The sequence below is a fragment of the Paralichthys olivaceus genome, chromosome 14, assembly GCF_024713975.1.
Source record: "Paralichthys olivaceus isolate ysfri-2021 chromosome 14, ASM2471397v2, whole genome shotgun sequence".
NCBI classification, from domain to species: domain Eukaryota; kingdom Metazoa; phylum Chordata; class Actinopteri; order Pleuronectiformes; family Paralichthyidae; genus Paralichthys; species Paralichthys olivaceus.
In genome coordinates this window covers 17,538,353-17,550,435 of record NC_091106.1, presented here as the reverse complement: position 1 = coordinate 17,550,435, position 12,083 = coordinate 17,538,353, and the positions used below count along the sequence as shown (strand labels likewise).

At 42.3% G+C, this 12,083-nt stretch overlaps 2 protein-coding genes across 6 annotated transcripts in view; both read left to right on the top strand.

Annotated features, from left to right (window-relative positions):
• The window catches only part of chrm3a (cholinergic receptor, muscarinic 3a), a 74,020-nt gene extending 69,812 nt beyond the window's left edge, over positions 1-4,208 (top strand). For all 3 annotated transcript variants that reach the window (XM_069538879.1, XM_020092034.2, XM_069538880.1), the window contains one exon: positions 241-4,208. In XM_069538879.1, coding sequence (XP_069394980.1) covers positions 241-2,218 — 1,978 coding nt within the window. In that variant the 3' untranslated portion in view covers positions 2,219-4,208. The remainder of the gene's footprint in view (positions 1-240) is intronic.
• Positions 4,209-5,405: 1,197 nt separating this feature from the next.
• fmn2a (formin 2a) overlaps positions 5,406-12,083 on the top strand; it is a 37,672-nt gene continuing 30,994 nt past the window's right edge. The window contains exons 1-3 of one of the 3 annotated variants that reach the window (XM_069539242.1): positions 5,406-5,767; positions 6,722-8,975; positions 11,777-11,940. In XM_069539242.1, coding sequence (XP_069395343.1) covers positions 6,767-8,975; positions 11,777-11,940 — 2,373 coding nt within the window. In that variant the 5' untranslated portion in view covers positions 5,406-5,767; positions 6,722-6,766. The remainder of the gene's footprint in view (positions 5,768-6,721; positions 8,976-11,776; positions 11,941-12,083) is intronic. The other 2 variants (XM_069539241.1, XM_020092016.2) reach the window with 2 other exon arrangements.

Below are 12,083 nucleotides of genomic sequence, written 5' to 3'. Positions count from 1 at the left end.
GGAAAGACAAATTAGACCCAAACATCCTTTCAGTCTGTTCAGACACCCAGCTTAGAAGAACAGGTTTATAGCCTCACCTACTGGTTATGAAGAGGAATGACAGCAACTTATGTGTATTTTCTCTGTTTCATTCTCTTTCTCACTCTATTCTTCTCCTCCTTTAAACCATGTCTCTCTTCCCTCCCCACTCTCTGCGCCTTCTCGCCTCCCTTTTCTGTTTTTCTGTCTCTCTCTCTTTAGAATATGCCAGGACATAAAAATGAGCTCCAACAGCACAGACCCTGGTCTCTTCCTGAGTGCCAACACCTCACCACCAACAGCCGGAGGCTACCCACAATCCAATGCTCTACACCAAGGAGGAACTGGAGGGGTTCCCTGGTTTTTTTCCCATGTGAATACATTGGATGATAATTCTTCTTCCACCAGCAAACTTTTAAACCTCACAACAGAAACCCCAAATGGAAACAGAACTGTGATCCTCGATCCCTTGGGTGGCCACCCTGTGTGGCAGGTTGTCCTGATTGTCTTGCTGACGGGAATGCTGTCTCTCATCACCGTCATTGGCAACATTCTGGTAGTGGTATCCTTCAAGGTTAATCGCCAGCTTAAGACAGTCAATAACTACTTCCTTCTGAGCTTGGCCGTGGCAGACCTCATCATAGGTGTCATCTCCATGAACCTCTACACAGCTTATCTTGTGATGGGCTATTGGGCCATGGGCAACTGGGCCTGTGACCTATGGCTGGCCATTGACTATGTAGCCAGCAATGCATCAGTTATGAACCTACTGGTCATCAGCTTTGATCGCTACTTTTCAATCACCAGGCCTTTGACTTACCGGGCCAAACGTACCACAAAGCGAGCTGGTATCATGATCGGCCTTGCCTGGGTTGTTTCACTTGTTCTGTGGGCCCCTGCCATCCTGCTATGGCAGTATTTTGAGGGTAAAAGGACAGTACCCACAGATCAATGTTACATTCAGTTCCTCTCAGAGCCCACTATAACCTTCTGCACAGCCATGGCTGCTTTCTATCTGCCTGTGACGATAATGAGTGTTCTCTACTGGCGTATTTACCAGGAGACCCAGCACCGTTCAAAAGAGTTAGCTGGATTACAGGGTTCAGGGGGTCGTGGTGGGATAGCAGGAAGAGGTGTAAATGGTGGGGGTGACAGAACCCGCTTTGTCCATCAGACAGGAAGTTCTAGAAGTTGCAACAGCTACGAGCTAACCAGGTTGTCCAAGAGGAGGAGCACATGTCGGGAGCTGGTTGGCCGCTTCCACTGCTGGCCCGGGGTTCGTTCTTGGAGACCTGGTAGTACACGGCAAGGTGATGGTGATCCAGACCAGAGTAGCAGTGACAGCTGGAACAACAATGATGCTGCAGTCTCGTTGGACCACTCTGGGTCTTCAGAGGATGAGGACTGTGGGGGCAAAGAGATGATTTCCCAGAGTCATGCCATTTTCTCCATTGTTCTCAGCCTGCCTGGTATAAAGGCAGCCGTCAACTCCCAGCTCACCTCATGTGAGGAACTGGACGCAGCCTCAGAGGAGGATCCACTAAGAGGAGCAGAGTATAGCCGAGACAGTCTCTCAACAGTCGCCACCAACACCACTGCCACCACTACTCCTGATGGAGAAATCAGTTCAGACAACAGCTACCACCAACACTTCTGCTCACGCAAGATTCAGTCAATGCCCATCATCCAGGCTACATCTAACCAAGGCTCTCTGGACGATCCTCCAACATCTGCCAACACTGCCACAGACAGGACTACCACCAGCACAACCACCAAATCCCCCCCCGTCCCATTGTCCTTTAAAGAGGCTGCTCTTGCAAAGCGTTTTGCCGCCCGAGCTCGGACTCAGATCACCAAGAGGAAGCGCATGTCGTTAGTGAAGGAGAAGAAGGCAGCTCAAACTCTCAGCGCCATCCTCTTTGCTTTCATCATCACATGGACCCCTTACAACATCATGGTGCTGATCAATGCCTTCTGCAAAGTTTGCATCCCAGAGACCCTGTGGGCGGTCGGGTACTGGCTCTGCTACGTCAACAGCACTGTCAACCCCATGTGCTACGCCTTGTGCAACAAGACTTTCCGCACAACCTTTAAGATGATTCTGTTGTGTCGCTGGGACCAGAAGAAAAGGAGGAAGCAGCAGTTTCAGCAGAAGCATTCAGTGGTCTTCCACAGGAGGATTCCAAGGGAGTCTACGTAAAGGACAAGACATTAAGATGGTCAAAATCAAAAGATTTAACATAGGAAAAGGAAGAAGCATCCATGTATTTATTTCTATGTGGAGTTTCTTTACTAAGAGATCCTTAATGTGTTTCTCTGCTGGTAAGTCACACAGCGATCCTATGTGGTGGTCTTCAGGTGTCTTTGTGTTGGTTCATCAATTTAGCAAAGCAGTTTGTATGTGTGAAGGGGTTTTTAAGGTGAGGTCCAGATGAAACCTCTTCATCTGTACTTGGAGAACCATGGCACATTTGTACACCTGGGAGAAATGAACTGAGTGGAAATAATAGAAAAGGGCTTTAAAATGCATCACAGGAGAGTTGTTGAAGTGCAGTTGACACAAGGGGAAAAGATATCTTTGTCACAGGGTTTGGGATTCTTATTTCTTATCATTGCTCTCTGTGGGTAACTAGATCTGTAACGTGGTTTTGCATTTTAAACAAAACTATGTATCTGTAATATCTCACTGAAAGCCAAAACAAAATGACTTTGTGTTCACAGGCTTCTACATTGAACTGATTTGACCGGCCGTCCTCTTGACTGGCTCGTGTTTTTGTCAGAACATCTGTACATTGCCTTTCTACATGGATATAGCTTTCCTGTCTGATGGAGTATAAAGAAGTTCTCTAAATTGTGTCCTTACTTTTCGTCAACAGAGATCTGTTATTTTTGTGATATTCATCTTTGTTTTTTCTAGATATTTCTGAGATTTCGAGCCAGTCTGAAAATGATTCTTCTGATGAACTGAGTTGTGAATATTCTGTGTGGCACTACAGTCAGTGAACTGCTGTTGTGTTCAATGTGATTGTTGTGGTTTTTATGGTGGAGACAATAAGTACATTGGTTGTGTTTTATGTACTTGCGGTTTTTGTCAAGAGTATTGAATATACAATGATGATATTCTGTTTGTGTACATTTGGATATTTCTGACTTGATACACAATTGTTGGTTGCACACACACACACACACACACACACAAACACAGATGTCCATTTATAAAGATGTGTGTTTTGATTTTACACTACCTTTTACATTTATACAAAACTACACAGGTACACTACAAAGGTCCCACATCTTTTGTATAGTAGAGCAATGGCAGCCTCTAGTGGCCTGAGAAAGACTTGTAGTCCAGACTGTCAATCCCACTCAGTGCAGTAAGAAAATCCCATTCTGCCAATATGAAAACAGAAATGCTACTTTTATCATAGTTGTGCAGCAGTTATGCTTCAGTTCATAATTTTGCTTATATTTTATAAATTAATATTTTAAAATATATGTAGCATATAAAAAAGAATGGTCACAGTCATAGATGGTAAAATGTTTAACTTTCTGTCGTCATCTGGGTTTTTGCTTTAATTTCATATGATATATGGGTGAAATATTTCTTCTTTAAAATGATTCATAAATATTTGTATATAGAATTGCCATCTGCCTTGGTCTACAGTACATCTTGTTTTCTATATAGAAAATGGGAAAACACCACATACCAACAGAAGTAAGGTGCCACATAAGGCAAGAATTTAAAATGTTGTTTTATTTTAATGCACATTATGTTATTTTTATCGGATGTTATGTGGATGTTTTTTTGCATTGTTGCTGCACTCCATTATTTTAGTATGGATATTGAGCATAAGGTATTTGAGGCAGTGGACAAACTGCATCATTGCACCTGACGTACTGAAGAATGAGTAGATTGGATTGTGTTGGATGCAGTGGTCATATATAAAGTGCTGTATGCAAAGGAGATGTAAACAAATATCTCTTGCCTGTCAACAGTGGATATAATGTCTGCTTTTCCAACAATGTGCTCCAGTGTCACTATACACTCTTCATCAAAATATGAGATTTTTGTACTTAGATATTTGGAATGTATACGACCAAAATGGTGAACACAAACATTTTGTTACATTTCAAGTATGCCAATCGTACTCATATTTTAAGTCAATAAACAAACTTTTTGACAGAAATCATCTGTTTTTTGATTCATGACATGAATGATTCAATTCAGTTTACCTGTATTTTACCAGGGTATGTTCACTCAGAAAGCTGAATAAACTAATTGTGTAGCTGTGTAACTGAATATCACCCTGCCTCATATTGGCAATATTACAAATTCACATCTGAGTCCAAGCAATGAGGTTTGGGTAGGTGTCTCAATATTTGATCATGTTTTGCAAATGTTGTAAATGTTTCCATCAGTGCTAAAAAGTTGTAACTGTTGTGTCACGGTCCATTGAGTGCAAGTTACTTTAATCTATGTGTCGCCAAAGCATGCCACAAACATCTACACTCACTGTGCAATATTAGGTCTTTAAGGTCACATATGAATATGTTTACTGTCACAGCCTCCATTGTTTCTAGGATACTTTTTTCTTTTTTTTTAGAAATATGCTCCAATATTGTTTCATGCTGTTTGCAAGAGCCCCCAAATCATTTTTTTCCTTTTTTCCAAAGCAAAACCTGGCAGACATGTTTAATCCCATTGAAGTCTGGGCCCTGCGGTTGTCCCTCCATTGTTTTTAGAGTGTCTTCAATAAGTGTGATCTTATTATCTCAGCAGGGTTCTGGATATTTCTAAAGCTGAATTATTTAACCCAAACAAAGGTAATTGCATGAAATGTTAAAACTAATTCAGAATTCATGATGCTAAAAATGACTCAAAACTCTTTGAGTGTGCAGTACTGATTCATTTTCCACCACGATCCACTTACAGTTAAAGAAATGTTTCTATTAGTCTTTGTAATTTAGAAAAATTCTTCAAAACTTTACTTTCTCCAAAAAATAAAGGTCACTGATTTTTGTTGGATGAATTTGTTGTGTTATACCTGCACCCTGCTCAAATTTGGGCAAAGATAAATTCTGTCTTTAGTAGTGATAGGTACAAAGTACAATTATGATGAATAATATTTTTTTGAATGATGCTCTAAAAAAACAAATACAGTATTTATATCTGTCTCATTCTCTTTGCCTGTAAGTGGTTGAATCTTAACATAGATCCACTCTGATCAGAGGTGTGCTGAGATTAATGCCACACACACACACACACACACACACACACACACACACACACACACACACAGGAACAGGAACAGGTTTTGTGGGGAGGACACATGCAGCTGACAGTCATCTGTTGATTGGAGGGATGGACTTAAAAGTGGCACCAGGCTTCACTCAAACAAATGTAGTAAAAACTCTGAGTCAATAGCATGTGAGAGGGGGGAAACTTTTATTTAATGTTCTTCTACATGTGACTCTCATCATTGTCTGACAATACAACAACATTTACTTTAACTAGAAACTGAATAAACTCAAGTGGCTGTAGCACAGTCCTGTATGTTCCCTGATGAAGTTCGTGAGAGGCCTGTCAGACAGTGCTGATGGGAGATGGCCTCGGAGACCAGACATGTGATGAGGAAAATACCAACTTCATGTGACCCATGGCTAAGGAGCGGCTCATAGACAAAGACAAGCGCCTGTTTGTGTTGCTTCCTCCAGTCAGTGCTGAACCACTGAGGAGTCCAGCAGTCAGGCAAGTACACTCATTTAAGTCAAACAATTTTAAGAAAAATTCAAGACGCTTTGTTTTTCCTCTACTTCATATATGATTGAATTTGACAACAAATTTAACAAATTTGACTCACGCTGATGTGATTACATAATTTGCGGTTTAGAGAGAAAAGACATGATCACGAAGCACTAAAATAGAAGAAGAAAAGTTAATCAAGAACACAAACTTTATTGAATATGTAAACTGCTGATTTCTGGTAAATGTGCTTTTCTTTCTTTGAATTGGGTTCTTAACTTCAAGAATGGAAATATTGTTATGGTTAGGGTTTTGGTTTCATCAAAAATAGTACATTTTACATTATTGTTTTAAGTCACAAGGAGGTGACAATATCTATTGGTGTTAGAAGATGTGACAACAGTACCACACCCATAGGCATTAATCACCTCCCATACATGTTTAGCTTCAGATTGAAACATACACACACGATTAAATTTGTTTTTCTAATTAGTATTTAAAAGGTTTTTCAGAGATTTTGTACAATTATTTCATGAATATTTGCTTGACAATTAAATGTGATCTAAAAATCATTGCTATTTTTATACTATTTAAGATGGTTTGATGATTATTTTCTCAAATTATAAATGTTGGCTTTGATCATTATTGTAGTTTACATTGAAAATAATTTCACCAACTCCATCAGCTGCACAAAATCCAAATATATAAAAGTGATACAGAATTTTTTACATTTGAGAAACTTTGAATTACTAAATTCATGGTGTTTTTTGAATCGCCCCAGATTTCGGTGTCTGTGAAGTCAGAACTGTTCCAACAAAGTGTGAAAAGGCAACAGATACAAGAGAATCAGTTTATGATCGCTACACAGAATCAATGCATGTCAAAATGTGACATAAGAGTAAAATTCATCTGAAATATGAATCCTTTTGAATGTAACATGTTGTTTTCTCTTCACTGCAGGCTCTATAGACCATCTCCCCTCTGGATGACGCCACAGTGGTCAGGATGCAAACTATCAAGACCGTAGAGACCCAGGTGCCCTTTCTGAAAGAGAGTTTCTTCACCACCACTTTCAAAGGGAGGAGGAAGAGCAGCAGCGTTACCAACATCCTCCGTAATCAACAGCACTCGCTCCTTAATCAACAACACCAACAACAGAGCATCATAGAGGATCTCCAGCAGCATCCAGGGCCATTTCTTCCCCTTTCAACGGAAAAAGGGCAAGGGCAGTGCACTCCAGGGCATCAGCGGCTGGCTCGTTCGACCAGCAGCCCGTTATGCAAGATAGCTGAGCGCGCAGGAGCAGATGGGGATAGAAAGGAGGGGCAAAAAGAGAGGAAGGATCAGAGAGTGAAAGAGCCTGTGCAGGGGAGGGGGGTGAAAAGGCAGTCAGTGAGTGGTAGCAAGCCCGCGGCTGTCAGTGCCAGTCTCCTCCTCCTCTCATCATCAGCATCAGCGTCGCCGAGGGAGGCTGCATCATCCTCACAGCTGCCTTCAACTGTTGTGGGCAGACAGCAGAGATTAGGCAGCTCTGAGAGTGCTCTGACCAACAGAAGACCAGCATCGTCTGCAGCCAAGGAGGAAGCCCAGCGTGCCCAGCCTCGACCCCAGCCTAGGCCCCAGCAGTATGGCCTGCTAGCCAAGGGAGTCCGCCTGCTCAGAAACATGGGGAACCAGGAGACAAAGCAGAAGAAAGGGGGAGGAAGTGGTGGAGCAGCAGGGGACATCTCCTGTGAGGGTGATGCTGATGAGGTGGAAGTGGACAAAAAATCTAAAAGGTCCCACAGCAAGACAAGTAAAGGGGAACACAGTGGTAAGAAGAAATCCAAGTCGGAGTCAAAAGGTTCTGTGTTTTCTGGTATCAGGAAGAGTTTATCAAAGGCAAAAGGGTTGTCCAAGGATGACATGTTGGAAGATGGGAGGTCTGCACACGTTGGCAAAGCGGGGCTCAAACCTGGTGCAGAGGCGAGCCTGTCAGCCGATGAGATGGGGATGCTATCAGATGTCGAGGGAGACCTGGGCTGTCTGACCGCAGAGAGTCGCCAATCTGTGGTGAATGAGCTAGGCCGGAAGAGGAGCTTGGGGTCAGACGCTGACGTCTACAGTTTTCACTCTGCAGCAGCTGAGAATGAAGACCTGCTCTCTGACATCCAGCAGACCATGAGGGACCAATGTGCGGCCAGTGATGAGGTATTCAAAAGGGTAACTGGCCAATCATCTGTGGGCTCGACCACCGAGGGGACCAAAGCCCATGAGAAGGTAATATCTCACCAGCAGTTGGATATCGATAAGGACTTTGGAAGTGGAAGAAAAGCTCAAGAAAGTGTAGCGAATAAAAAAGTAGCAAACAAAAGCAGTGATTTACCAATGTCAAGAACTTCATCTGGTGCAGGGTCTCCGAGTGAGAGTGGTCCATCATCGTCAGCTGCAGATACAGAGAGAAGCAGTGGCAGCCTTTTCCCAAAGACCAACAGCACGTACAGCTTCCCTGACACGACAGCCACCACCACGTCGTACGAGAGTGCAGAGGAGCCCCAGGATGACCTGGAGAGCCCAGTTTTTCACCCAGAGCAGAGCCAAGGTTATCTGGCTGCACAGAGTAAAAAGATGTGCGTGCCAAGTGTTCACTTGGACCCTGTGGTGGCAGGGCCCGGGCCTTGCAAAAGTGCAAGCAGCATGGAGCTGTCTATGGAGAGGGAGGAGCGAGAGGAAACTGGGAGATGGGACTTCCTGTCCCTGAAAAGGCGGAAGAGTAGTATGTCGAATAGCCAACTGACAACTGATGGCTCTCAACCAAGACGGACGTCCTCCAGTTCCCCCTCCACTGTCAAACTCTACCCTCCAGTCCACCCCTCATATGTTAAGACCACCACCAGGCAGCTCACCTCTCCAATTGGATCACCTATCACCAGCCCCCATGTGCCCAGGAAAACAGACGGAACTGACGAATCAGTGGAATCTTACAAGGCCCCGGGATTTAGGAGGCGCAAGCAGAGGTCCTGCTCCATCGGTGGGCCCGTCACTGTGTCTGCAGACTGGAGCACGGAGGTGAATGAGCATAGAGGAAGGCAGGGTGGCGATGCCAATTTCCCTGAGCGGGAGACACCAGAGAGGAGTCACGTAGGTGGGAGTTACTGGACACTGGGATCCAGGAGAGCACATTATGGACGACAGAACTCCACGACTACAGGACCTTATCTGGATGTCTTCTCAGGTGAGTCACATATGAAACTGATCTGTTGCCACACAAACATCTGTCAGAACAGGTATGAAGACATTTTGATAAATAATGGATTCAACTTTTGATCTCGACTCTACATGATTATGTTAAATAACCCATTAGCAGTACAACCCACCATCTTGGCCATCATAGAACTGATTAAAGATGTATTGTGAAGCAAGTGGTGATGATTGTATGTTTGTGCATTTATGAACTATAGCGACTGATCTCTTTCCAATGACTTTCAACATGTTTCTTCTTGAAGTCAACAATATAGTGTTGCAACATATGGTGGTTTGTATCTTGTTTATGTCGTTTCACATAGTGAGTAGAACAGTAACCTAGTATAGAACACTGACATGTTCTTCTCAGTTGTGGTAACATTTCCATGGTTATAGCAAGCTCCACCAATCAGAGACGTCGCTATTACACCTGAGGATTTTGTCGTAATTTTCCTAGACATTCCAAATAAAACGTGTGGCTTCTACAGGCGCATATGACATTATTTCACAATCTGGTAGCTTTTGGTAAGTCTACATCAAATAGATAAAATATTATTGCTGATAATCTAAATCAAAAATTTAGGGCTTCTTCACATCACAGTGATTATTGAGAGTTGTAGGTTCAGGTAACTCAGCTAGATGCTGTGAACCAGTCTCACCAGCTGGATGATACAGGAATGTGTGAAATATGAATTAACAGTAACCATGTGTTCTCAGAGGAAGTCATGAATGAGGAGGATTAAGAAAGAAGCAGTTTTCCATCTCATGACCTCTGGAAGGTTTACGTCACAGCCCTAACATATGGAACAAAGCCTCTATTTATATCCTGTGGTAGCTAAAGCCAACGTTATATACTTTTGAATTTAGATGGTGATATAATTTTCTTACTGTCAACGTATCCCATAAAATAAATCCCCCCGAACGGCAACATCTCTCCCTTTATGTGTGTCCCTTTTTAGCTCCAGATGGGAAAATAAAGATGACCAACAGTTTCCATGTTCATAGTAATGAAGGATCATGTTACCCTGAGCAACACTTAGATTTTATGTGTTTTTGACAACAATAGACATTTGCGACACAGAGGAAAAACCTACTCCAGGAATTAGATCATTCATGTCATAGTAGAATTAGTCGAACATTACATTTGTGGTTATGGTTTTTTCTTGGGATTTGTTGACAGTTAAGAGAAATCACTATTTAGACTGATCGTACTTTTTGATACTTGCAGCTATTGGATAATTTGTGATTTATTGCTCATGTTGCTGGGAATCCCCCATAGGGCAGAAGGTAACTGGGAAATTATGGACATTTCCTTTGTGATTTTAATCGTGTTGATTTACAAATAATCCCATTAAACAAATCATCACCGTCTGCGTAAAGTTGTGGTTTAAAAGTACAATAGCTCATGAAAACCACGATGAATCAGTGTGGGTTCTTTATTGAGAAGTGTTTTCAGAACAAATGACTCCCTCTAATAAAACAATGTCGCTTTGTGCTCTTTCTCTGTTGTGGTGCCTTCAAGAGCTCAGCTGCTCCGCTCTGTCTGCGCCTGTGCTCGTCAAGCAGAGGACAGAGTGAAAACACAGCGACGCCATCCTCATGCTCCACCGGCAGAGACAAAAGACACACACACGCATGAACGCAGGCACACACACTTTGGACACTGAGACAAAGTGACAGCTTATGTGCATGACAAAAATAAGTCATGACGTCAGATCCATTCGCATTTCGTCAGGTGAATTTACTGTAAAAAATGGAGGTCGATTTTATCAACATTTGGCCTTACTGACAAAACTGTAGCACATGGTTGTTTGTTTATTTGCAAAGATTTTGTTCTGTCACTAATTAAATCAGCATTTACTGTGATAACAATCAGTCACAATGTCACAAATGTGCCTCGTAGAGAGGAAAAGGGGACAATATTTTTAAAACAGCACATTTAAAAAAACAAGCAAAACAAGATAACAGATTAAAAAAAAAAAGAAAAAATTCAATCATTTAAATTATAAATAAATTTACATCACACAAATCCATGACACAACATCAGTTTGATCCTTTATCAGTCCTCAAATGATTCTCCACACGACCATGAGTCATGAGATGAAGTCAGATAGGTCACTGGTCCCCTCAGTCACATGGTTTCAAAAATATTTAGCCAGTCTAACAACATTAACTAACCAGTGTGTCTGTAGGGCCGATCCCTGAAGTGATAGAGCTTTGTTTCTTTATTGGCTCCACGTGTATACACTGTATATTCCAACCCCTTGTGATCACTGCTCCTGCCATTGTCAAGAAGCTAAGAAATGATTCTTCACCCGGGATCCACAACTGCTGTGGGATTTTAGATTATTAAATTTCTCTCCTCACGGCTCTAACCAATTTTTCTTTTTTACTCTAGTGCATCAAGAAACCAGTCTTTATTCTCTGCATGCACGCTTTCATGACAGATGCTTGGTCTTTTACTCACATGAAAAATTAACAAGCTCTGCAACCACATTACACAGTTAAACCATGTATGAACCCAAATAGCACTTTCAAAGCTGTGTGGGAACTTGTGTCTTTTAGCATTTGTTAATATGTTTGTGCTGCACAATTAACACGTTCTTTTTCATCACCCATGAGTAAATGGTGCGAAAAGAGTCTGCAAATGTAGGTGTTTCATTACCACATGTGAAACTTGAGACTTCTCTCCTCACCTCTGTTATACTCAACTAAAGATAAGAACAAAGACATTCATTTGACTTCTTTTCCAGACCAATTTATTCTCACATTTCATCTCTTTTTTGTTCCCAGGTCGTGCCCTGTTGGACAGGCTGTGTATGCATTATGGAGATGGGTCAAGAGAGGAGGAGGGAAAGGAGTTGTGTGGCAGAATGTTGGGTCAGGGTCTGCTGCAGCCCTTCAGCGGCAGCTCCACAGAGCAACATGGTGACGGCACGTCCTCTGCAGGATTTAACGTAAGATCATTCTCTTCACTGACACAAGCATCTTTAATTCAGCTCAGCACCAAACTTTGGTTTCTGTTCACTGTTCAGTCAAATTACAGGAGAATAGGTGATGCTCTCAGACAGCATTGATTTCTATCTTTAATTACATTTTT